Source organism: Ranitomeya imitator, chromosome 2 (genome assembly GCF_032444005.1).
Source record: "Ranitomeya imitator isolate aRanImi1 chromosome 2, aRanImi1.pri, whole genome shotgun sequence".
NCBI classification, from domain to species: Eukaryota; Metazoa; Chordata; class Amphibia; order Anura; family Dendrobatidae; genus Ranitomeya; species Ranitomeya imitator.
Genome location: NC_091283.1, coordinates 652,004,988 through 652,032,597, shown reverse-complemented (window position 1 = coordinate 652,032,597; position 27,610 = coordinate 652,004,988). Strand labels below are relative to the sequence as shown.

At 44.5% G+C, this 27,610-nt stretch overlaps 1 protein-coding gene across 3 annotated transcripts in view; it reads right to left on the bottom strand.

Moving 5' to 3' along the window:
- Window positions 1-1,227: 1,227 nt before the first annotated feature.
- Window positions 1,228-27,610, bottom strand: part of LOC138667085 (zinc finger protein 660-like) — a 43,170-nt gene continuing 16,787 nt past the window's right edge. For all 3 annotated transcript variants that reach the window (XM_069755375.1, XM_069755376.1, XM_069755377.1), the window contains 6 exons: window positions 20,758-20,860; window positions 9,302-9,375; window positions 8,708-8,777; window positions 7,921-7,991; window positions 7,730-7,838; window positions 1,228-3,007 (listed from right to left, as the gene is read on the bottom strand). In XM_069755375.1, the coding sequence (XP_069611476.1) occupies window positions 2,196-3,007; window positions 7,730-7,838; window positions 7,921-7,991; window positions 8,708-8,777; window positions 9,302-9,375; window positions 20,758-20,860 (1,239 nt within the window). In that variant the 3' untranslated portion in view covers window positions 1,228-2,195. The remainder of the gene's footprint in view (window positions 3,008-7,729; window positions 7,839-7,920; window positions 7,992-8,707; window positions 8,778-9,301; window positions 9,376-20,757; window positions 20,861-27,610) is intronic.

Here is a 27,610-nt window from a genome sequence, read left to right as displayed (position 1 = left end):
GAAAGGCCACTCTGCCAGGAAGAAGCCATTAATCCAAATGAAACATAAAATGCCAGATTAATGTTTGCAAATGTACACAGGAACACAGACCTTAATTTTTGGAGACATGTCCTGTGGTATGATGAAAGTAAAATAAAACTTGTTGGGTATAATGACCATCATTACATTTCTAGGAAAAAGGAAGAATCTTGGAAGCCTAAGAACACCATCCCAACTGTGAAACAAAGAGGAGGCAGCATCATGTGGGGTTGTTTTGCTGCAGGAGGGACTGGTGCACTTCACAAAATAGATGGCATCATGAGAAAAGAAGATTATGTGGCAATACTGAAGTAACATCTCAAGACAACAGCCAGAACGTTAAAGCTTGGGTGGAAATGGGTCTTCCAAATGGACAATGACCTGAAGCATACTGCTAAAATGGTAACAAAGTGCCCTTAGGATAACAAAGTCAATGTTTTGGAGTGGCCATCACAAAGTCCTGGTCTCAATCCTTATGAGCAATGCTGAAAAGGCAGGTGTGAGCAAGGCAATCTAGAAACCTGGATCAGTTACATCAGTTTTGTCAGGAGGAATGGACCCAAATTCCAACCAACTATTTGAGAAGCTTGTGGAAGGTTTATTCTGATGTCATGTCAGATACTGAGGAAAAACATGCTTATGTGTCTTTCTATATAGTGTATGTAACCATTTAGTTTCAACTCTACATACCAGCACCAGGGATTTTAATTAATAAAATGCAAAATGAAACTTTTCCCACCAAAGTGTGTATCGATCTGATCATCTCTTCCTGCTCCATAACATCCTGCAGATTAGACACCAATTTAATATGATTGATTCCCTTTAGAATTAAGGGACTGTATCAAGTATAGCATTTTAATTAAACACATCAGCTGAACATATGTTGGAAACAGACAGTGAAGGCGGCTGGAACAGTAAAGGTATGTTCACACAGTGCTGCAGATTTTGGGGCAAACAAATCCACAGTGTATTACAGAAAAGTGGTAAAACTATTCTGTGGCATAAGTTCTTTAATGCTCGGGTGAAGTCTTCCTTTGATAAACAGAACTTTGGAAAACATCTTGCTACGATTCAGTCATTTGAAGGTGGAGCGACAACTATGTTGCCTTATTTATACAGAAATACATTTCCTTCCATGTGCCATTATACAAGTCCTATATTACGCCGCCTATCGCGCCAGCTGGACAGAAAACATTAGGATATCCTCAGTCTGTGTTTCTAATAATTTATTCACAAACACACGCAATGCATGATAAAAATTTTGTTTTACAAAAGCAGGGGGAAAAAAAGGAATATCCTTAATAGAAGACAATGGTGGCAACCAGTGGTCCTCAAAGTCTCAGTAAGACTAGGGATTTTTCATTTTTTACATTTCATCTCTACGTAAATGTATGCATGATTTTAGGTAGCAAATTCTGCAGCTAGACACTAACCTACCAGTTTCACTTATATATACACTTATCAATGTGTATTTAAAGTCTCCAAATCTCAACCACTGGGAGCCCAAGTTGGGTCTTGTGTTTTAGTGTTTGCCAGAGGGACAGATTGTAGCATTCCTGATTCCCAGGAGCATGACTTTTTGTACCCTGTAATTTGTTTTTGTAAGGAAACATACATTTTTGCGGGTAACCATGACTGTGCTAACTTGGAGAAACGTAGGTATGAACGGGTGCATTTTTAGTACATGATTAGAAATTAAAAATGTTGCTTTTTGTGTGGGTACAAGTTTTCTTTTGACACTGACTTATCAGTAAAATATAGTGGCTCCCAAAAAAGTTGCTCCTAGTTACTGATGTAGATGAGGTGAGTAAAGGAAGGCATCTTATCATGGAGCTTGCATTGCAGTCTTCCTTCTTGAACAAGCGGAGTCGTGACTTGTAGAACTCAGCTACTTTGCATGTTACAGAGCAATGGGAAGGGACATGACAACTGCTCAGAGCATATTTCTCATTTTCACACGTGGTTATTTTCAAAGCCCCACCATGAATTGTCTTTATATACTCCATCCAAATAAGGACTTTGAACACTGGACTGAATTTTCAGAACTGCCCAGTATACGTGTTTTGTGTGATCTGTGGAATTCATAAACCTCACAGAAAATAATGAAACACTAAAGTAAAAGAAGTGGAGGCTGTGCATTTTCAATGGAGCTATTTTGTTGTTATTTAGAACTAGAATTATAGTAATTTCATCTTTTCATGGATCCTCATTCGATGCTTATCAAGACTTCCTTTACGGGTAAAAAACTTTCCGCACTCCATACACAGAAATGGTTTTTCCTCTGTATGAATAACTTTGTGTTTAGCAAGGTTGGACTGGTTAGCAAAGCCTTTGCCACACTCGGGGCACACATACGGCTTCTCTCCTGTGTGGATGATCCGATGGGAAATAAGGTTGGAATGGTTGGCAAAGGATTTCCCACATTCGGCACACATATACGGTTTCTCGCCTGTGTGGATTATGAGGTGAGCATTAAGGCCGGACTTGCTGGAGAAAAACTTACCACACTCTGGACAGGAAAAAGGTTTCTCTCCTGTGTGAATTCTCAAGTGCTTCACCAGAGCTGGATTATTGCTGAAACACTTTCCGCAGGCCGGGCAGACTACGGGCTTATCTCCTGAATGGATTTTCTCATGCATTTTCAAATTGAATTTACTGGAAAACAGTTTGCCGCATTCCACGCAAGAGAAAGGCTTTTCCCCAGTGTGAACCCTTTGATGGCTGATGAGGCTTGGTTTATAGGTAAAACATTTGCCACATTCATTGCAGGAAAATGGCTTCTCCCCTGAATGAGACCTCTGATGTTTGGTGAGGTAAGAATAAAGGCTAAAACTTTTCCCGCACTCAGTACATATAAATTGTTTTTCATCCATGACATTCTCATTGTACATCCCAGAGAAGTTGTCACAATCTGATTTGAAGCTTGCGGCTCCAGACGTTGTGGCAGAGAGATACAAGTTTTCGCTGTAGTCATAACCGACTTCATAGCCTGATGAGAGAGACAGGTACTGTTTAGTACATGCTAAAAATATATTCTAAAAACCCTTCACATTGTGAACAGATCGGTATGTAATCAGTCACTGGAAAGTAATGTTTGTTTGTTTTTTAAAAAAAGATGAAAGTAAAATATACAAACATTTTTCTATTAAGTTCAAGTTGTTAAAGGGTTCCACCAACCTGGCACTAAAAAACGAATAGTCATCCTAAATCAGGGGTAGGGAACCACCGACCCCTGGGCAGATTACAGCCCCACTGTCTCCTAGGTAATGTATATGCACCAGCACCACTGTCTCCTAGGTAAAGTATATGCACCAGCACCAATGTCTCCTAGGTAATGTATATGCACCAGTCCTGCTGTCTCCTAGGTAATGTATATGCACCAGCACCAATGTCTCCTAGGTAATGTATATGCACCAGCCCCACCGTCTCCTATGTAATGTATATGCACCAGTCCCGCTGTCTCCTAGGTAATGTATATGCACCAGCCCCGCTGTCTCCTAGGTAATGTATATGCACCAGCCCCACCGTCTCCTATGTAATGTATATGCACCAGTCCCGCTGTCTCCTAGGTAATGTATATGCACCAGTCCCGCTGTCTCCTAGGTAATGTATATGCACCAGCCCCGCCGTCTCCTATGTAATGTATATGCACCAGCCCCGCCGTCTCCTAGGTAAAGTATATGCACCAGCCCCACTGTCTCCTATGTAATATATATGCACCAGCCCCACTGTCTCCTATGTAATATATATATACACCAGCCCCATGGCCTCTTATGTAATATATATACACCAGACTCATTGTCTCATAGGTAACGTATATGCACCAGCCCCGCTGTCTCCTAGGTAATGTATATGCACCAGTCCCGCTGTCTCCTAGGTAATGTATATGCACCAGTCCCGCTGTCTCCTAGGTAATGTATATGCACCAGTCCCGCTGTCTCCTAGGTAAAGTATATGCACCAGCCCCGCTGTCTCCTAGGTAATGTATATGCACCAGCCCCGCTGTCTCCTAGGTAATGTATATGCACCAGCCCCGCTGTCTCCTAGGTAATGTATATGCACCAGCCCCGCTGTCTCCTAGGTAATGTATATGCACCAGTCCCGCTGTCTACTAGGTAATGTATATGCACCAGTCCCGCTGTCTCCTAGGTAATGTATATGCACCAGCCCCGCTGTCTCCTAGGTAATGTATATGCACCAGCCCCGCTGTCTCCTAGGTAATGTATATGCACCAGCCCCGCTGTCTCCTAGGTAATGTATATGCACCAGCCCCGCTGTCTCCTAGGTAATGTATATGCACCAGCCCCGCTGTCTCCTAGGTAATGTATATGCACCAGTCCCGCTGTCTCCTAGGTAATGTATATGCACCAGCCCCGCTGTCTCCTAGGTAATGTATATGCACCAGCCCCGCTGTCTCCTAGGTAATGTATATGCACCAGCCCCGCTGTCTCCTAGGTAATGTATATGCACCAGCCCCGGTGTCTCCTAGGTAATGTATATGCACCAGCCCCGCTGTCTCCTAGGTAATGTATATGCACCAGCCCCGCTGTCTCCTAGGTAATGTATATGCACCAGTCCCGCTGTCTCCTAGGTAATGTATATGCACCAGCCCCGCTGTCTCCTAGGTAATGTATATGCACCAGCCCCGCTGTCTCCTAGGTAATGTATATGCACCAGCCCCGCTGTCTCCTAGGTAATGTATATGCACCAGTCCCGCTGTCTCCTAGGTAATGTATATGCACCAGTCCCGCTGTCTCCTAGGTAATGTATATGCACCAGTCCCGCTGTCTCCTAGGTAATGTATATGCACCAGCACCGCTGTCTCCTAGGTAATGTATATGCACCAGCCCCGCTGTCTCCTAGGTAATGTATATGCACCAGTCCCGCTGTCTCCTAGGTAATGTATATGCACCAGTCCCGCTGTCTCCTAGGTAATGTATATGCACCAGCCCCACTGTCTCCTAGGTGAAGTATATGCACCAGCCCCACTGTCTCCTATGTAATATATATGCACCAGCCCCACTGTCTCCTATGTAATATATATACACCAGCCCCATGGTCTCTTATGTAACATATATACACCAGACTCATTGTCTCATAGGTAACGTATATGCACCAGCCCCGCCGTCTCCTAGGTAATGTATATGCACCAGCCCCGCCGTCTCCTAGGTAATGTATATGCACCAGCCCTGCCGTCTCCTAGGTAATATATATGCACCAGCCCCACTGTCTCCTAGGTAATGTATATGCACCAGCCCCATGGTCTCTTATGTAATATATATACACCAGACTCATTGTCTCATAGGTAACATATATGCACCAGCCCCGCTGTCTCCTAGGTAATGTATATGCACCAGTCCCGCTGTCTCCTAGGTAATGTATATGCACCAGCCCCGCTGTCTCCTAGGTAATGTATATGCACCAGCCCCGCTGTCTCCTAGGTAATGTATATGCACCAGCCCCGCTGTCTCCTATGTAATATATATGCACCAGCCCCACGGTCTCCTATGTAATATATATGCACCAGCCCCACTGTCTCCTATGTAATATATATGCACCAGCCCCACTGTCTCCTATGTAATATATATACACCAGCCCCATGGTCTCTTATGTAATATATATACACCAGACTCATTGTCTCCTATGTAATATATATGCACCAGCCCCACTGTCTCCTATGTAATATATATACACCAGCCCCATGGTCTCTTATGTAATATATATACACCACACTCATTGTCTCATAGGTAACGTATATGCACCAGCCCCAATGTCTCCTAGGTAAAGTATATGCACCAGCCCCACTGTCTCATATGTAATATATATGCACCAACCCCAATGTCTCCTATGTAATATATATGCACCAGCCCCAATGTCTCCTATGTAATATATATGCACCAGCCCCAATGTCTCCTATGTAATATATATACACCAGCCCCATTGTCTCTTATGTAATATATATGCACCAGCCCCACTGTCTCCTAGGTAATGTATATACACCAGCCCCACTGTCTCCTAGGTAAAATATATGTACCAGTCCCACTGTCTCCTAAGCATCAAAATGTTTTGTAAGTTCAAATCTGCAAGAAAAATAATAAGCAGCATGTGCATGAAATTTCACACTGGGATGTCATCAATAACCAATACATCATGGTAAAAGAAAGAATGCAAACTCCAAAGTATTGTGTATTAAACACCAAGGCTGAATGAAGGGCACCCAAGCTCAGCAGTAGTTAGACTGCTACACCAGAGGGCAGAACCCACATAATATATAATATCACTATGACAAGGCTCTCTCTACCTCATCTCTATGTGAACTAGGGACTACTTAATAATGCAGGGGACTGCCTCTCCTAACTGAGTCCTCTCCTCTGCCTCCCACTTACCAGTATTTTTCTCAGTATTTTCATTTTTCCCTTTTTCTACTATTTGTCCTAGAAATAGCATTATAGTTATACTACTTTGGAGTTTGCATCCTTTTCTTCACAATGATGTATTGATGACACCCTGTGAAGTTACGTTTTCTTGTTCTGTTTATTTAGTGACAAGAATTGAGTGATGGTGTTTCTCTATAGCTTTTTTTTGTTTATGGCTTTCTGCATTTATTCTTATAGACAGATAAAGGTCAGGTATTGACCGAAACGTCTCTTAATTTTCTGGAATTTCTTCATTCAATGAATAAGTTCTTGAATACACCTATATGAGGGCCAAGTATTTCTACATCGCAGCTGACAGATTTGGTTACCCTACTTGTGCACCACCAGAATTCCACAAGTGCCGTGTTTCCCTAATTACCATAATGCAATGACATCTGGCCCAGGCATCTTATGGCTTCAACTTTCCTGAATATAAATAAAAGCCCTAACGAGTATGTTGCCCGAATATGCAGTGATTGACAAGAAGCCCTCTCGCAAAATTGATAACTGTGTTGGAAGGGTTGCATAGCCTTGATATGCCAAGACCAGCACAGTTTCTGCACCCGTGTGATCATTAAGACACGCATTCAAGTCAGGCTACAGAAATTCAAATGAATTCAAATGAAATTCTGAACATACCCCATATTCCTTTTCTCATGTGTGGAGCCAATTACATTCTGTAAGTGATATCAGTAAGGACTCATTGACACGTCTGTTTTTGCATATGAATACTACCCGCATTTTCACGCATAGCACTCATAGCTAGCATAATGGCGCTGTTAATATTTCCATGGTTTTTCACAGATCAAGTGGTCTGTGCAAAATCGTGGAGACATGTCCAGCGTTGATCAGAATGTTGGATCAAAACCTGCAGTGCAAGCCTATGGGTGTGAAATTTTCTTTTTTTTTCTTTTTTTAAATCAGACAGCACTCATAAGCTATCATGGACGGCTAGACAGGAAAAGATAAAGTATATATGTGTATATATATATATATATATATATATATATATGTGTATATATATATATATATATACACACATATATATATATATATATATATATATATATACACATATATATATATATATATATATACATATATATATATACACACATACAAAAACCACTAATGACACTTGGACAGATTGTCTTGCATGAAAAGATCACTGATGTCTGAATGAGCCCTCACTTCTGTCATTAATTGTTCAGTTTTCTTTAATGCTGTTTTATAGGAAACTATTACAAACCATGAAATATTTTTTTTGTACAAATACAAGCCTGTGTTCCATTCACCTTCATTGGCATCTTCCTCCTTAACCCTTTGTTCAGCTGTCAGGTACATTTCGTCCTCGCTGTCACTCGGAGATGTAGCCTCATCAGTTCCCACCTCAATGCAATCTGCCTAAATGTGGCACAGAATTTAAAGCCATTAATACGAGGATTTTATGTAATGCACGGATGTTACAGACACCCTGTGCACTTACCTGGTAGTCTTTTGTGGACCTGTAATCTTCCGAACAATCAGAGTCGTCTCTACTTCGGCTATTCGATCCATCTGTTGAAACAAAATACACAGAATGGAAGGATCGGGCATACGTACAGTATTTTGTGGAATCTTCTTGTTGAAATATCAATATACAATATGCAACATTTCTTGGTAATGCCAATTACATTCAGTTTGCCAGGTGGTCCCCTGGCCAATATGATGGTTGAGATATTTAAGGAAAAGTATGGAGCCTACTTCTTCGTCATACATGGGCCAATTCTTAATCTTCAGATAGTCGCACCAAAATCTTAACACTACTAGTCACAAGAACATCGCTGTGGAACGTGTAGTCGATGCCGCCTCTCACGTTGCACTGAGGAGGGAGGGGTGCTCGAGCTAGGAAGCTACCAAAACGGATGGTTACCTACCTTCCATACTTGTGGAAATATGACAAAAACAAACTCTCTTGGGGTCCAATGGGGACCCCACCCGACTAATTAAAGGTTAATGAAGCCAGTATCAGGTTGTGCAACCAAAACTGTGTGTGACACAAAGAGGAAACTATAGAAATGCTTAAAGGGAACCTGTCACCCCCAAAATCGAAGGTGAGCTAACCGGACCGCAGTGGGACCACCCCTGGGTGAGTATAATTTAACTTGTTTTTCTTATCTTTCAGGTTACATCGGGGGCTTATCTACAGCATTACAGAATGCCGGTGGGCTTAGCTAATCTTCGATTTTGGGGGTGACAGGTTCCCTTTAATGCATTTAGTAGTTAGTACATACCTGTGTGGATAACGCTATTCTTCACCTTTGAATGCAGAAGATTCTTCTCATAAGACGTAAGATTTAGAGCCTTTGAAACATTCACAAGCACCAAGAAAAAAAAAAACACACAGGCATAAACTTATATTAGAAAAAAATGCAATGTAAATTTTCTCATTTTAAAGGTCATATACTTAAGTAAGGTAATACAGCTGTAAAAAAAGAAAAAAAAAAAAAAAAAGAAAAAACATGGACCGTGCATCCAAATACTGTAGACTGATGTAACACGCCAGCAGGCGCTGAGTTGCGACCATTGTTGATGTGTCTCTGGATTGGTGTGACCAGAGCTGAGAGGCTTTGCCTGGCATGAATGCTGTGGGGCACCCTGACAGCAGGCATGAACCCACTGAAAGGTTTGCCATCACATGGCAGTGGGCTTATACAATCTGATCAAAATGGTAATTAAGAACCTCATGGTCAGTTTTGTAAATCTTGCTTAGCCACAGTAGATTAATATATAATATTTGGATGTGTGGTCAAGGTCTTTTCTACAGCTATAATCCTGGAATAATAATTGTTTTCAGACTTACAACTAGTTATCTAAGTTTCATCTACCTCATCATCCGGTATAACATTGCGAATGTCTTCCTGCGGACATCTCTCTGGTGCTTTCTTCCTACTGTTCACATCTGTAGGAGACACACACTTACTGAGTACACTCAGGTTGGTGACCATTATGATATAGAATGGACCCCAGGGAGTTAAATTGTTTCACAAAAACACATGACATAGCAATAAAGTTAGTTACATTTTTGCAGTAAGTAAAAAGTGAAAGGGAATCTGTCAGCAGGTTTTGCTATGTTATCTGAGAGCACCATGATGTAGGGGCAGAAACCCTGATTCCAGTGATGTGTCACTTACTTGGCTCTGTGTTGCCATTTCCATAAAAATCTGTGTTTAATTACTAATAGATTATCTACAGAGGACTAGGTATCTCCTCTTCCTAGTCAACTGCTCTGTGTAACCCCTCCCCCCACCATTGATCAGTAGTGGTGTGAGCCGGGTTAAACAGGGATCAACATCCTGAACACTACTAGATCTGCAGCATAGAAAACAGTGATTATATCAAAATGACAGCATGTAGAACAGCAAGTGAAGTTGCTAGAATCAGGGTCTCAGACCCTACATCATGATGCTCTCAGACTACACAGAAAAACCTGGTGACAGATATAATTTGCTCCTCTAGACACACGACTTGGTTTTCCCAAGGTTTTCCCAAGCATGCTCAGCATGTGACAAAGGTTGAAAAAAGACACAAATTCAATATATGTCTAAATAACCCTAATGTCGTTTTTTTTTTTTTTAAGGAAGAAATCAATCCACAACTCCATGACATTTCATAAATATTTCTTAAACAATAATTTCAAGGTAGTTTATGGACCACAACAATTTTTTATATTTTTATTAACATTTTTCCGATTACAAAAACACGTAAAATATATGTCTAATGGGATATGACAAGCTCATTATTACATTCCATATATAACATTTATGATATAAATCAATGAAGTAATATAAATTAATGTGCAATAGGTTAAAGAACAAAAACTTGTACACTTTAACGATGGCGTCAAATGAGGCCCAATAGCTACAATTCCTCCTCTCTGAAGTATAGTGATTGCAATGGAAATAGTAAAGAATATATTAATAGAGGAACTCATCCTCGTGGTGTGTGGCTTTGTGTCTCCATGCCACTGACGAAACCGGTCGTGGAAAACTAAGGAAACATTTCACACTCGCGTTTTTCAGGTTCCGTCACAATCCGTCGTTTTTTGAGAATGCAAAAAAAAATTTGCTGGATCCTGCATTTTCCCATAGACTTGTATTAGCGACGGATTGTGACGGATGGCCGTACGTCGTGCACTGGATGCGTCGTGTTTTGGCGGACCGTCGGCACGAAAAATCGTTCAATGTAACATTTTTTCGTACGTCGGATCCGCCATTTCCTACCGCGCATGTGCGAATGGAACTCCGCCCCCTCCTCCCCAGGACTTTACAATGGGCAGCGGGTGCGTTGAAAAACTGCATCCGCTGCCCACGTTGTGCCAAATTTTCACAACGTGCGTCGGTACGTCGCGCCAACGCTTAGCGACGGTCCCGTACTGACACAAGTGTGAAAGTAGCCTTAAACCCATACGGTTGATCCAAAACTTTCTTGCAAGGAATTACAAATGTGGTGACGTGAAAGTTCTATAGAACTCTCCCAAATATCAAAGAAATGTTGAACTCTTTGTTCCTTTTGAAGAGACACCTCTACCCAGTCCATCTTCATCAAAAACACAAGCTTTTCCAAAAACAATTTGTACGGAGGGGGTTGTGGACTAAGTCATGTGTGAATAATTGTTTGGGATCCTGCTGCTGCTACCATGTGTAAAAGTTTCAGGATTGCAACAAAGTTTCAGCATTCAGATATCCGAAAATGGCCCATATAGGACCAAAGGAAGTGAAATTGGTCAGGTGATTACACAGAAGCATGAATCTTTGTCAAAAAAGATTATTTCTGAGCAAGACCACGTATAGAGTTACAGGTCAACCTCGGCGGCATTACACTTGAAACAATTTGATTTAAGGAAAACACCCATCCTATGCTCCCTAATGGGTGCAATATGGGCCCGGTGACAGATTTAGAAATATTTCTATATACTTAGCATTAAGCTCTGAAATAGCTAGTGTACAACGATGTGAATAAAAGTATAACTGTAAGGGAGATCTAGTGATTGTGACCCCTAAGTAGGCAAGAGTTTCTTTTCCAAGTTAATGGTATATTTGTTGAGAAAAAGAGATAGGGATAAACCCTGGTGAGTTCCTCTATGCATTTCAAAATATGGAGTATTAAGGTCATTCTCTGTTATCTGGGTCACTGCATACTGCTGAGTATATATATGGAGGTTAAGGAAATTAGCCTCAAAACAAATGTGAAAGTGTCGAGGAATGGCCAGAACACCATGTCAAAGGCCTTCTCTGCATTAACAACGTTGAAGGTGGACGTGACTGATCCTGAGCATACATAGTGGCTGCTATGATCGTTCATATATTTTAGCAGCATGTCTAAATCAAGTGAAGTCTTGTTGAATTGAAGAGATGTGTTAGGTGGCTTGGAAGCCAAGTTGCAAGGATCTTTGCCAGAAATGTATAATCTTGATTTAAAAGAGTAATGGGGTGGTAAGATTGAGGCAGAGTTTGATCTCTACTCGGTATTGGGAGTGATATTATTCTTGAATCCAATCGATCAACTGGTTGGTTATTAATAAACAATGAGTTAAGGAGACTGGTAAATGTAGGAACAATATCAGGTACTAGATGTTTATAATATCTGGTGGAAGAGCCATCTGGAGCTGGTGATTTATTGTTTGATGCAGAAGATATTGCCCATTTCATTTCTACTGTTATGGGAGAATCAAGACCATTTGCTTAGTATGTAGAGAACGGAGGTAGGGCAATAAATCAATTAATGGATCCTAGACCAGTAGGAATAGCCACATAAAAGGTCCTCAAAATAATTAAAAAGTACTATCATATTTTTTTCTGTTTTGGTATGTTTGGGTGTTTGTCAGTCTGGCCAACAGCGAGCCTGATCTTTTGCACCAACGATGATACTTGTTGTGGCTCAGTTTATTTTGCCAGTGGGCTTGACCATGTAAGAAGGTTTCCATTAACTGTTTTGATTCACCACCACCATATTGAAGAGTGTGGGACTTAAAACTTTATAGCGCCAATCGGCATTATAAGAAGGCATTAGAAGAAATTTACAACACAATGACACGAGCCATACAAAATCAATGAAAATCAGCAGAGCTACAGGTCTACAGTCAGTAATCTACAGACACGTCTGTTGGTAAAGCATACATTCAGGTTGAGTATACCATTTAAGAGTCAGTTGTACAAATTTTAGGCGTGCATAAATTTGACCCCTCTCACCTGGACCTGTTACTTGCTCAAATACTAGTGCATTGCAATGCATAAGAACTGCGATCAGACTGCAGAAAGTGAAAGGCCCATGGAGGGACTTATTAAAAAAAAAAAGTTGTTGTTTTTTTTAAAAAGTAAAATAAGAAATTGTAAAAATATTTAAAAAAAAATTAAAAAGATAATAAAAAATAATTGTACCCATAAATGTTTTTTTACAAAACACAAAAAAAACTATATAAATGTGGTATCGCTGTAATTATCAATTTTTATCACACGCGGAATGGCATAAAAAAAAAAAAGACAAAAAAACAATTCCTGAATTGCTGGCGTTTGTTCATTCTGCTTCCCAAAAATTGTAATAGAAAGTGATCAAAAAATGTCATGTGCCCGAAAATGGTAACAATAAAAACGTCAGTTGGTCAGGCACAAAACAAGCCCTCACATGACTGTCAGCAGGAATACGGAAACTTTATAGTTCTCAAAATATGGCAATACAAGTTTTTGCAAAAACAAACAAAAAAAAAGGCATTTGTTAGTGTGTGACAGCAGTCAAACATAAAAAAAGCTTTAAATCTGGTACTTTTTCATTATGCATGCAATTTATCTATACTTGATTAGGTATCGTGGTTTCACTATTTTAGTACATACCGTATATACTCGAGTATAAGCCGACCCCCCTAATTTTGCCACAAAAAACTGGGAAAACTTATTGACTTAAGTATAAGCCTAGGGTGGAAATGCAGCAGCTACCGGTGAATTTCAAAAATAAAAATAAATCATTATTTCCCCATAGCTGTGCCATATAGTGCTCTGCACCGTTCATTATTTCCCCATATCTGTGCCATATAATGCTCTGCACCGTTCATTATTTCCCCATATCTGTGCCCCATATAGTGCTCTGCACCGTTCATATTGCCCCATAGCTGTGCCATATAGTGCTCTGCACCGTTCATATTGCCCCATAGCTGTGCCCCATATAGTGCTCTGCACCGTTCATTTTCGTCCCATAGCTGAGCCCCATACAGTGCTCTGCACCATTCATATTTCCCCATAGATGCTCCACATAAATCTGTGCCGCTGCTGCTGCTGCTGCAATAAAAAAAAAAAAAGCCATACTCACCTCTCTTGCTTGCAGCTCCTCAGCGTCCGGTCCCGGCGTCTCTCCGCTCTGACTGATCAGGCAGAGGGCGGCGCGCACACTATATGCGTCATCGCGCCCTCTGACCTGCACAGTCAGAGCGGAGCGACGCCGGGAAGATGGAGCGGCGCCCGGCGGCTGGAACGTGGACAGGTGAATATGACATACTTACCTAGTCCCAGCGATCCTGGCGCTCCCCGCCTGTCCCACGGTCTTCGGTGCCGCAGCCTCTTCCTCTATCAGCGGTCACCGGCACCGCTGATTAGAGAAATGAATAGGCGGCTCCACCCCTATGGGAGGTGGAGCCGCCTATTCATTTCTCTAATGAGCGGTCCCACGTGACCGCTGAAGAGGGGAAGAACTGCAGCACAGAAGACCGTGGGACGGCAGGGGGAGCGTCAGGATCGCTTGGACTAGGTAAGTATGCCTCAGCGCCCTCTCCCCCTCACCCGCCGACCCCACCGCTACCGTGACTCGAGTATAAGCCGAGAGGGGCACTTTCAGCCCAAAAATTTGGGCTGAAAATCTCAGCTTATACTCGAGTATATACGGTACCTAATAAAGGTTATATTTTAATAAAGGTGCCATTATAACGTCCTAACAAAAAAAATAGAATTAGTGTTACCTGTAATTCAGTTTCTAGGAACCTTCCACTACAGCATAGGAGGTTGTCTCCACACCCTAATGGGGGACAGGAAGCACAAAGAGGTTAAAAGCCCCTCCCACCTCCTAATCGCCAGTGACTTACAACTAACACTATAGCACCGATTACCTTTAGATTCCCAGGAATCATCCAACGAATACAAGGAATATAGGGAGGGAATTAGTGCTATCGTGAAAGGTTCTTAGAAACCAAATTACTGGTAAGACTAATTCTATTTTCTCTAGTCACCTTCCACGACAGCATAGGAGGAATACCAACCAATTTTCCAATTTGGGGGGAGGGGAGGGGGGGGAGACAACGGCCTGAAGCACCTTTCGGTCAAAGGCCAAATCCCTATTGGACGATAAGTCCAATCTATAGTGTCTGGTAAAGGTATGAAGACCATGTAGCGGCCCTGCAAATCTGCTTGGTGGATGTGCCTGCTCTTTTAGCCCAGGAGGCTGAGGTAGACCTTGTAGAATGAGCCTTGATCCCGGAGGGGGGTGTCATATTCTGGGCTAGATATGCTTCAGATATGGCTCTCTTGATCCAATTTGCGATGGTACTTTTTGCCACCACCTTTCCTTTATTTCGATGCAACGGATGAACAAATAAAATCTGGTCAACTCTCCATGGTTTGGTTTTGCTGTAAGTAGTGCAAAACCGTACACCGAACATCGAGAGTATGAAATTCCTCCTCTTTTGCATTTGTTGTATTCTGGCAAAAGGAGGGAAGGGTGATATCTTGTGAATGGTGGAAATCAGACACCACCTTGGACAGAAATGACGGATCAAGGTGAAAAATTACATAATCGTCTATGATTATTAAATAAGGTTCTCTTATAGACAATGCCCTTAATTCCACTATTCATCTGATGATAGTTATGGCAACTAAGAAGGCTGCTTTGAATGAAAGAACCTGAAAGGTACAGGAGGACAGAGGTTCAAATGGCAGTTGTGTGAGGCCTTTGAGGACAAAATTTAGATCCTAGGAGGGGATTCCAGTCTGATTCCTGGGACATAGTCTAAGGGCTGACACTTTGAACCTTTTAATCCAACGATGGTTGGCTAAGTCTTGATCAAATACAGAACTCAGGGCAGAGACTTGAACCTTCAAGGTACTAGACCTGAGGCCTAACTCTAACCCTTCTGTAAGAAGTCCAATATCTGCAAAATGTTGGGGTGGAATAGATCTGGTATATTAGGCATGCACCAAGATGAAAATTTTTTCCACACCTTGTTATATATGGGAATGGTGACTGGTTTTCTGGACTTCTGTACGGTGGAAATTACTTTGTCCAAAAGCCCTTGTGCAGGTAACCCCTGGGCCTCAGTAACCAAGCAGCTAATCTCAGTTTTTGAGGATTCGGATGATGCAGAGGTCCCTGCAAGAGAAGGTCGGCATCTAGTGGCAACTAAACCGGACCGTCTACCTGGAGATCAATTGATAAGATTGAACGAGCTGCTTCTTGGCCATATCGGAGCCACTAGGATGGTTGGTAGCTGTTCTTCCCAGATCTTCCCAAGAGTCCTCGCCAGCATCTAAATCAGAGGAAACGCATAGGCTAACTGGAAGCTCCACTGACGGGCGAAGGCATCCACTCCCATGGACCTGCTCCTGGGGTTCAGGGAGACAAAGGTTTCGACCTTTGTATTTTGGCCTCAGGTGAATACGTCGATCTCTGGCAGACCCCATCTTGCTACTTGCATCTGGAAGATTTCCTGGTTCAGGCTCCATTATCCCAGCTGTATGTCCTGGCGACTCAGAAAATCTGCTTGGAGGTTGGAGGACCCTTTTAGTGGACGGCTGTCAAGGAGAGAAGATGTTTTCCGGCCCAACAAAATATTCAGCTTGATATGCTTTTCAAGCTGTCGAACTTTGTGCTGCCCTGATATTTGAGGTGGGCTACGGTAGTTATGTCGTCCGAATATACTCTGACGTGATAACAGGTGACTAGGTTGTCTGCTGTAAGGAGAACCTCCACCACTGCCTTCAGCTCTCTGAAGTTAAGGGACATGGCACCTGTCTCTGGACTCTTAACGTCCCTGGAAAGGAGTATGCAACACTACAGCACCCAAGCCTCTCTTGCTTGTGTCGGTTGTTACCGTGACTAGAGGTGTTTGAGACCAGGCTACACCCCTGCGTAGACTTTTGGGGCTCAACCACCAAGCCAGGGAAGCCTTTACTTGGCCTGGGGTATGAACTCTCCTGTTCAGCGAGTTGGGATTCCTGTTCCAGCTCTTGAGAATATGAGTCTGTAGGACCCTGGAGTGGGCCTGAGCCCAAGGCACTGACTGAATACAAGAGGTCACGAAGCCTAGGACAGACATGGATGTCCGAAGGGTAGGGGACCTGTTTCCTGAATTCTGAGATCCTGGTTATCACTGTCAGGCGCTGATCTTCTGGTAGGAAGGACATCTGTTTTCTCAAATCCAGTAGAACTACCAGGAACCTCCTTGCTGTGGAGGGGTGGAGTTCTGATTTTTTGAGATTTGGGAGCCACCCCAGTGATTGTAAAATTTCTAGAGATCTTGCTACACGACTCCTGAGAGTCCGAGAAAATGAAGCTATGATTAAGAGATCGTCTAGACAAGGAACAATGCAGATACCCTGCCCCCGGATGTAGGCCACTGCCTCTAACATTATCGTGGAGAATACCCTTGGTGCTGAGGGGAGCACATTGTACGGATAGTGATCCACCTGCTGGTTTTGTTGGACTGCAATTCTCAGATACTTTCTGTGGTGAGGATGGATTGGCACATGAAAATAAGCATTATTCATGTCGATGGTTGCCATAGAATAATGAGGTCCTATTAGGGGAATCGCCGATTTCACTGATTCCATCTCAAATCTCCGATACCTAATGTGGTGGTTGAGACCTTGCAAATTTAATATGATGAGAGCCTCCCCTGAAGGTTTTTTCACTAGAAAGAGGTGGGAGTAGTGACCTCTTCCCCATTTGTCCACCAGTAGTGGGGAGATTGCATCTAATTTTAACAGATCCTGAAGACCTAAGAATAGTAGGTCTTGGGCTCACTGAGATGGTAGGGAGGTGACTCTTAGACCCCGATGAGGGTAGAATTTGACCTCTATAAAGCAGGCCCTCCTTGACAACATTGAGGACCCACTGGCAATTGGAAATGATCTGCCATTGATGGAAAAATTTGAGAGCCTCCCCTCCTAAGGAGTCAGAGTCATTGCTTGTCCAGTTGGTGTTGCTGCTGGGGAACAAGGATATTTTTGCCCTTCCCTTTAGCATAACTCCATCTCCCGGTTTTCCCTTTACCCTTGGTTTGAGGAGTCTGAGGCAGAGCAGCACGAAAAAAGTGTTTATTAGCGGCTTTCTGCTCAGGAAGAGCTTTCTTTTTGTCTGTCGCCTTCTCCAGTATCTCACCAAGAGCTGTCAAAAAATAGAAGAACAGTGCTCCATCCAGGTGTAGTAGTAGAAAAAAAACTTTACTCTGCCATGGTACAATATGACTAGCAGTAGGTCTTTGTCAAGCAGAGCTGGTCCAAAGACATATTCACCCTTAAAGGGGATGGAGCACAATTTGATCTTAGAAGTGACATCCCCACTCCACATTTTAAGCCAAAGAGCCCTTCTAGCGGAGTTGGACTGAACCAGGGACCTGGCAGCGATACGAACAGATTTTGCAGAGGCGTCAGCCAAGAAAGGAATTGAGTCTAATAACTCCCATCTTGAGGTCCCTGAGAGATGTGATTCTCTAATTGATCTAGCCACTGGAAGAGGGATCTGGCAACACAGGTGGAAGCTATGTTGGTTTTAAGTGATGAGGTGGAAGTCTCCCAGGATTTTTTCAATAGGCTTTCCACCTTCCTATCGATTGGATCCTTAAGCTAAGATGAGTCCTCAAAGGGGAGCAGAGTTTTCTTGGCTACTTTCACCACCTGCACATCCACCTTAGGAAATCCCAACTGATTCACCCTCCAGAAAAAATCTATGTTTAGGCTCCGAGGGGGTGCTCAGCCCTTTTTCTAGGGACTCCCACTCCTGAGAAATTATGTTCAGGATGTTCTCATGCACTGGGAAACCAATCTGTTTTCCTGCTTTCAACCCTTCAAACATTTCGTCCTGAATTGTTTGGGGAACCTGTTCCTCCTCCAAACCCATAGTGCTATGGACTGCATTAACTAACTCCTCCATATATTCTGCGGAGAAGAAATATTTCCTAGTAAGGAAGATTCCTCCCATTTTTCTGAAACTGAACCATGAGAGCTGTTGGAATCCTCTTTCTCTTCTTAGGGGGAGATGGTCCCGGAGAAGTAGGTGGAGGTGTAAAAGCGGCCAAGGATGACTGGACCTCTTGCATGACAAAGGTACGTATTTTATCCAGAAGTGAAGGATGTTCAGCCCTGACCACCTTTATCCATACATTCCTGACATAGCTTCTTCTCCCAGGGAGAGAGAAGCTTCTTATTACAGATGGTACATCTAGGAACCTTCTTTGCAGGGTTTTTGGGGGCAGACTTGTCTCCCTAGAAAAAAGGGGATAGAAGTATAATTAAAGCACCCCATACACTAATGTAAGACCCAGGACTTTGGGCTAGGACCTATCCCTCTCCACAGACTTACTGAGGCTGGGGCAACACTGGGATCTGCAGGTGCAGGGGAGGAAGCACACATACCATCCATACTGCAGGGATTAGCCTTACTTGGAGGTGTCTTCCGGCAGGTTTATATAGGAATAAACCCTGCCCCCAGCACCATTCAGTTTTCCCTCCTCCCCCTCCGGGTCCTGAGCAGGCATCAGCAAGTTCAGCGTGCTCTGCACGCCGTTCATGGGCCAAGAGGCTACGGGAAGCTGAACCCGGAAGTGTGTGTGTTCCACTGTGGAATGCAAAACCCGTAAGTGGTATGACGTCACTTCCGGGTCGCGCTTCTACGGCGTGCATGAGGAAGAGGAAGCCGGAGAGCTCAGGGAGGTCTCCAGCTATGGGGCTCACGTTACCCCAAGCGGGAGTACAGATGGGCCAGGAGGTCCCGATTCCTCTACAAGGCAGGGAGACGGGAGCAGCCTGGAGGAGGAGAGTGAAGCCCACAACCACCACTGCCCGGCTCTCAATAAAAACAGGTATATTGCGATGCTGGCCACAAAGCATACGGAAAAACAAAAAACTTTTCCATGCTCCATGGGGGACAGGAAAGACACTGGCGAGTAGGAGGTGGGAGGGGCTTTTAAACTCTTTGAGCTTCCTGTCCCCCATTAGGGTGTGGAAGCAACTCTGAAAATTATGTTTCAAAAATAGTGCTGATGTACAGTAGACATGTGGGAAATGTTATTTACTTTGTGTGACATAACACACTGATTTATGGGCATAAAAAAATAAATTTTTTCTCCAAATTTCATTTTTTTTCACAAATAAATGCCAGTCATATCGAAGATATTTTACCACCAACAAGAAGTACAATTTCTCATGAAGAAAAAAAACTGTCTCCAAATCAGGGTGATCAACTGAAGTATTCCAGAGTTATTACAACATAAATTGACACTGGCCAGATTGTAAAATTTGGCCTGGTGAAAAAGGTAAAAACCGGCTTGGGGTGTGAAGGGGTTAAAGATCCCTGCGAGCCCCTAATTGTCATTTATTGTCTGTTTTTCACTGTGTCACTTCCTTGCAGAGGTATTCACATTTCTTGCTTTGGGAATGCAGTATGTGAAATCTCTGCTTTGTAGTCCTGTTGGGCATTTCTTCACAATGGACCCTGGGGTATGCGCTTTCACCATTCCCAGACGCTGACAATCACAGCTTGGTATCTGATCTAGCAGTCTATCAGTTAAAGATGCTGTTGAAATGATTGGCAGCATTTAGCACAGAGGGATGAAAGCACAGACTTCCAGAAAAGTCTCTGAAGCAACGTCCATTTGGACTGAAAGACGAGCTATTCCATTCCAGCAAGCAAATAGGACAGTCCCGATGGGTACACCTTGTCTTGGTGGCAGGGCTTTTATGTTCTTTTGATCAAAATAGCGTTAACTAAGTACCCTATATTATTTACATGTACTATTACTATTTACCTGATGTAGGATATATGTTCATTTAGTTTCTTCCTTGGGTTTTGTCTGTGAAATGGCCACAATGTGAATGTGCCCTTACACTTTGCACGCATACCAGATTATAGTCCAGCTCAGGTTTTTTGTTTTGCTGTAATCTCCTTACAGTCTGGCTCAGATTTTTGGTTTTAGTTATACACAGCTTAGATTGATTATCATGATAACCATAATTGCTGGCCTGAAACTGCTAACACAGACACAAGACCAGCAACATTAAACCAACAGTAACAATGGAATAAGACTGACCTAATGGTTTTTCCTCTTTGCAAAGATGTTCAGGACCTGTAGAAAGGTCGTCCTCTGTGACTTCCAGTCTCCTCTCCACTTTCCCAAACCTCAAAATTTCAGACTGGAATTTTCAGAATATAAGAATGGTTTATAATTTTGAGCAATTCAGTAAATAAGTAATTTAGAAAACACATCTACAGCATTTATACAGACTGGAAAGAAGTTAAATAAAAATAAAAAAAATCAGTAAAGCCCAAATCTGTAAAGATTGGTTGGACAAGTTTCAATGCAATAAATTTCATCAGAGCTTGGCAATTTTGCCTAAAAATATATACGTCACTCTGTATAAGTACACGGCGCCCGGATAGGAAATAGTTCCATACATTCAAATGAGAAACAGAATGTGGCACTCTTAGAGTAGCAAAGAATACTTTGGTTTTAATAAGAAACGCAATCCAACTAACGAAATGAGTGACGTTTTGGTTAACATGACAATGTTCAGGCGGATTGCAAACAGAGTACGATGTGGAATAGCGAATAGCACTGTGTGGTATAGGGATATTCTGCCCAGGAGATTTGCGTAAATAAGGGAAAGATCAGTCTAGGAAGTCAAAAAAGAAAATTTATCTGATAAGATTACTACTCATTTCTGAACTAAGAAATAAAATGATGGCTACTCTTAAATAACTGTATATGCATTTCAATTACCGTATATACTCGGGTATAAGCTGAGATGTTCAGCCCATTTTTTTAGGCTGAAAGTGCCCCTCTCAGCTTATACTCGAGTTATTGTGCCAGGAGGTCGGCAGGGGAGCGGCTGCTGTGACATACTCACCTGCTCCGGGCGCTGACAGTTTCTTCCAGCGTTGAGCGGTCACATGGCACCGCTCATTACAGTAATGAATATGGACTCGACTCCACTCCCATAGGGGTGGAGCCGCATATTCATTACTGTAATGAGCGGTAACTGTGACCGCTCAACGCTGGAAGAAACTGCCGGCACCCGGAGACCAGAGATGCAGGGACCTCGCCAGGAGCAGGTGAGTATAATGGGGAGGGGGAGCACTGCACGATATTCACCTCTCCTGGTTCCGGTGCTTCTCAGTCTTCTGCGTCCTCTGCAGTGACGCTCAGGTCAGAGGGCGCGATGACGTGGTTAGTGCGCGCCCTCTGCCTGAACGTTAGTGCAGAGGACGCGGAAGACACAGCGGCGCCCGGAACGAGGACAGATGAATACTGCAAGTGCTGGGGGCTTGAGAGACAAGAGGAGAGTATGTGATTTTTTTTTTTAATCGCAGCAACAGCATAGGGAGCAAATATCTCTATGGAGCATCTTATGGGGCCATATTCAACGTTTGTGCAGCACTATATGGGGAAAATATCTCTATGGAGCATCTTATGGGGCCATAATCAACATTTGTGCAGCATTGTATGGGGAAAATATCTCTATGGAGCATCTTATGGGGCCATAATCAACATTTGTGCAGAATTATTTTGGGCAAATGTCTCCACGGAGCATCTTATGGGGCCCTTATTAACCTTTATGCAGTACTGTATGGGGCAAATGTGTCTATGGAGCATCTAATGCGGCCATTAATAACCTTTATGGAGCATTATATGGGGCGTATTTTGTATGGAGCATCTTATAGAGCCCATCATGAACTGCATGGAGCATTATATGGGGCTCCTGATTCAATATGGATATTCAAAAACACAACCTACTGATATTTCAATTAATTTTACTTTTATTGGTACCTATTTTTATTTTTTAAATTTGCCAGTAGCTGCTTTATTTTCCACCCTAGGCTTATACTAGAGTCATTAAGTTTTCCCAGTTTTTTGTGGCAAAATTAGGGGGGGGGGGTCGGCTTATACTTGAGTATATACGGTATGTAAAAGGATGAAGCCCTATAACCATCATCAGACACTAGATCTTTGGTTGTATGATACATGATTACCGTGGGGCTATATGCTGTGACAAGGGCATTCAGCCCTGCAACAATCACATACTGTACAACACAACTTCCATAGAAGGTCTAATAAAAGTGCGTTATTGATAGAAGTTGAGGGTATGTAGATTAGGAGAAAAAAAGCGCAATAGGTTCTTAATTGGTAAATATGGTACATACCCTTGTTATGCTAAAAGTCAAACCCTTGCACAGCTCCAAAAATGGAAAAAAACAGGATTTTTGGTTGCTTACTGTAAAATCTGTTTCTCGGAGCCTTCATTGGGGGACACAGGAACCATGGGTGTATGCTGCTGCCACTAGGAGGCTGACTCCTCTGCAGTGTACACCCCACCGACTGGCATTATGCACTTCAGTTAGTGAGAAAACAGTAGGAGAAAAACAATAAGGTTGAAATAACATAACCACAAACAAGAGAACTGTAAACATGAGAACAGTCATATAACAGAGAATAACAGAAAATGAATAATATGGGAGGGTGCTGTGTCCCCAATGAAGGCTCAGAGAAACAGATTTTACGGTAAGCAACCAAAAATCCTGTTTTCTCTATCGCCTCTCATTGGGGGACACAGGAACCATGGGACGTCCCAAAGCAGTCCCTGGGGTGGGGAAAAACAGACTTTCATCAGGTCAGAGGACTCACCACTGCCGCCTGCAAGATCCTTCTGCCTAGGCTGGCGTCCACCGAAGCGCAGGTATGGACCTTGTAAAATTTGGCGAACGTGCGGATGGAAGACCAGGTTGCCGCTTTGCAAAGCTGTAGGGCGGAAGCCCTGTGGTGTACCGCCCAGGAAGCGCCAACTGCCCGGGTAGAGTGAGCCTTTATCCCAGGAGGGGGCACTCTGTTCTTGACCCGGTAAGCCTCCAAAATTGCCGGTCTGATCCAGCGAGCAATAGTCGCCTTGGAAGCCGGTAGGCCTCTACGCGTGCCATCAGGAATGACGAAAAGAGAATCCGTCTTCCGGAAAGCGGCCGTTCTAGCCAGGTAAATCCTCACTGCCCTGACGAGGTCCAGCTTGTTCAACGATCGCTCCAGAAGATGAGTCGGAGCTGGACAAAAGGAAGGTAGAACAATGTCCTCGTTGAGGTTGAAGGTGGAAACCACCTTAGGAAGGAAGGAAGGCAGAGGCCTGAGGACCACCTTGTCCTGGTGGATAACCAAGAAAGTAGGTCGGCAAGAAAGGGCCGCCAACTCGGAAACACGGCAGATAGAAGTGATGTCCACAAGAAAGGCAACCTTCCAAGATAGAACGGACAGGGAAACCTCCCTGAGAAGCTCAAAGGGGGAACCCCTCAGAACGTTCAGCACAAGATTTTAATCCCATGAATCCACAGGGGCCCTGTATGGAGGGACAGCATGGGCTACTCCTTGAAGGAAGGTCTTAACCTGCGGCCGAGAAGATAACGTCTTCTGAAAAAGGATAGAGAGCGCAGAAACCTGGCCCTTTAGGTAACTAAGAGCAAGGCCCGAATCCAGTCCTGCTTGAAGGAAGGCCAAAATTGAAGGCAGGGAAAAGAATATAGGTGAAACGCGGTTGGACTCGCACCAACGGAAGTAATTCTTCGAGGTACGATAGTAGATCCTGGAAGACGAAGGCTTCCTAGCCTGGATCATAGTGTGAATCACCCGGTCCGAAAGGCCGGACGCTCTTAGAACTGCGGTCTCAACAGCCACGCCGTTAAACTGAGCGACCGAGAATTTGGTTGGCAGATCGGACCCTGAGACAGCAGATCGGGTCTGTCTGGAAGGCGCCAGGGGGCGTCCGCAAGAAGATTGATGATCTCTGCAAACCAAGATCTCCTGGGCGAATTCGGGGTGATCAGAATGAGCGGCACCCCTTCCACCTTGATCTTTTTAAACAGCTTGGGAAGCAAGGGAAGGGGTGGAAAGAGATAGGGGAGCACGAACTGCGACCAAGGAATGGCCAGAGCGTCGACGCCCACTGCAAGAGGGTCGCGAGACCTGGAGACGAACCGAGGGACCTGTCTGTTCATTCGGGACGCCGTGAGGTCCACGTCCGGAGTCCCACAAATCTGATGGAAGACCTCCTGATGCAAGGACCATTACCCTGCCGCGAGGCCCTCCCTGCTGAGGAAGTCGGCGGCCCAATTGTCCACGCCAGGGATATGCACCGCGGATATCACCGGAATTATTGCCTCTGCCCAGAGGAGGATCTTGGATACCTCGGCCAAGGCCAAGGAGCTCCGAGTCCCCCCCCGATGGTTGACATATGTCACAGCCGTGGCATTGTCCGTCTGGATTCGGATTGGTAGACCCCTGAGAATCCTTTCCCAGTGATGAAGGGACAGAAAGATGGCCCGAATCTCGAGGACGTTGATCGGCAGAGAAGACTCCTGCTCCGACCAACAACCTTGGACAGTCAGGTGACGAAACACCGCACCCCAGCCGAGAAGGCTGGCGTCCGTCGTCACCACCTGCCAGTGAACTGGAAGGAAGGACCTGCCCTGGGAGATGAGAGGTGAGTCAGCCACCAGTTGAGAGACCGCTTGACCCGGGGAGAGAGTCGAACTGGACGATCCAAGGAGAAGACAGATCTGTCCCACTGTAATAGGATGGCCTGCTGAAGAGGTCACGAGTGAAATTGGGCGAAGGGAGTCGCTTCCAATGTTGCAACCATCCTTCCCAGAACCTTCATGCCGATCGGAAGGAAGGAAGCAGAGGACCCTGGAGCAAGTGAACTTCCCGACGAAGGATGGATCTCTTGTCTCCGGGAAGAAAGACTTTGGTCTGACGAGTGTCGAAGAGCATGCCCAGAAAAAATAGGCGCTGAGAAGGGACAAGCAGGATTTCTTCCTGTTGACAAGCCACCCGAAACGGGCTAGAGTGTTGAGAACGATGGACAGGCTTTCGTGAGCCTGAGAAAAAGACAGACTTGATGAGGATGTCGTCGAGGTAGAGAAAAAGTACCAGGCCCCTGAGCCTCAACATGGCTCATCAGAGCTGCCATGATCTTCGTGAAAACCCTGGGAGCGGTTGCGAGACCGAATGGCAGGGCGACAAACTGAAAATGCTCCTGAAGTACTGCAGAACGCAGGAATCGGTGATGTCCCGGGAATATCGGGAAATGGAGGTGGGCGTCCTGGATGTCTATGGAGCACAGAAATTCCTGAGCCTCCATGGAAACAATTACTGAACGAAAGGATTCCATCCTGAAGTGTCTCAGATGAACTCTCTTGCTCAGCAATTTGAGATCCAGAATGGGACAAACCTTGCAGTCTTTTTTCGGTACCACAAAAAGATTTGAATAGAAACCTGTGAACCGATCTTTTTCTGGGACGGGAACGATTGCCCCGGATTTGAGGAGAGAAGCAATGGCTGTAAAGAAACCCCAGAACTAGAACGGGGTCTCTGGGAGGTCGGGATTCGAAGAAACGATCCCGTGGTCATGAAACGAACTATTTTGTATCCCGAGGATACAACTTCCCTGACCCATGCGTCCTCTAGTAAGGAGATCCAGACGTCTCTGAAAAAGAGGAGACGGCTGCCCAGCCTGGGAAGTGGGCTGGGGATTTGTCGAGAGTCATGCCGACGAGGTTTAGACTGGGGAAGGAGAAAACTTGTGCCCCAGGTGGCATCCTTAATGATTTGGTCCAGCTTAGAGCCAAAAAGACATGAACCCTGCAAAGGCAGGCTGGTAAGGGACTTCTTAGAAGACAAATTCGCCTGCCAGGCCTTGAGCCAAACGGTCTGATGGATGGCAACAGCATTGCTGGAAGCCCGAGCCGCACAAGATGCGGCATCCAGGGAAGCGGAGACCAGGTACCCACATGAGAAATCTGGTTGGCAAGCTTCGCCAGCTGTCCGGGTAGAGCCCCATCCAGGATGCCCTGACGGAGTTGTTTGGCCCATTTGGATATGGATTTTGAAACCCAGGTGGAAGCAAAGGCCGGGCATAGAGCAGATGTGGCCGCTTCAAAGGCTGACTTTGCAAAAGATTCTATGACTATCATTAGAATCCTTCAGAGATGCTCCGCCGGATAGTGGAAGGACCGTATTGGTGGACAGCTTGGATACTGGGGGATCTACCGAGGGAGAAACTGTCCAATTAGCGGTGAGCTCCGAAGAGAAAGGATATAAAACGCCAAGGCGCTTTCCTCTCTGAAATCGTCTGGTCGGATTCTCTCTTTCTCTGGTCATGATCTCCTCGAATTCAGGGTGAGGAACGAGAACCTTGGAGGGTGGTTTAGACCGAACGAAACCGCCTGGTCTGCGGGTTCCGTAAAGGAATCTTTGATGCCACAGTCTGATTTATCGCTCCAATGAGGTTCTGAACCATATCCCTCATGCTAGAGATTTGGTTCGAATTCAGCTCCAAGATATCCTCCGAAGGCGCATCAGAGAAAGCCTCGCCTGACTCAGGGGAGGAGGACCGGGGGGGAAGCCGACCGCAGAGAAGGACCATGGGGCGCGATGGAAAGGGAAGAGGACTTGGACCAACGTTCCCGTCTGGACCTTTTGCAGCCAATAACGGAAGGCTCGGATGGAGCCTCCTTCGACCTGCTGGCTACTGCGGGAGCCTGCAGGGGCAACCTATCAAGCACGGACACAAGAGTTTGAGACACCCGTGTTAGATCCGCTACGGATTGTGATAGAGAGGAAGCCCAGGCTGGGGTGGAGGCTTCACTCTCAGGCGGAACAGCAGGGGGGTCCTGGGCGGTGGGCATAACGGGGTTGCTGCAGGCCTGACAGATCGGAGAGGACTCACCTGAGGGAAGCTTGCAGTTACAAGACGAACACACAAAGTGTTTGACTAAGGCAGAAGAGGCAGAAGTAGGAGAGCGAGAGGGACCTCCCTTAGAATTAGACATGACGAACGAACGGGTCCCTGACGAATGCCAGAAGGTTAGGGGACAGGAGAGCAGAGGAGAGTGTCAGACTGCAG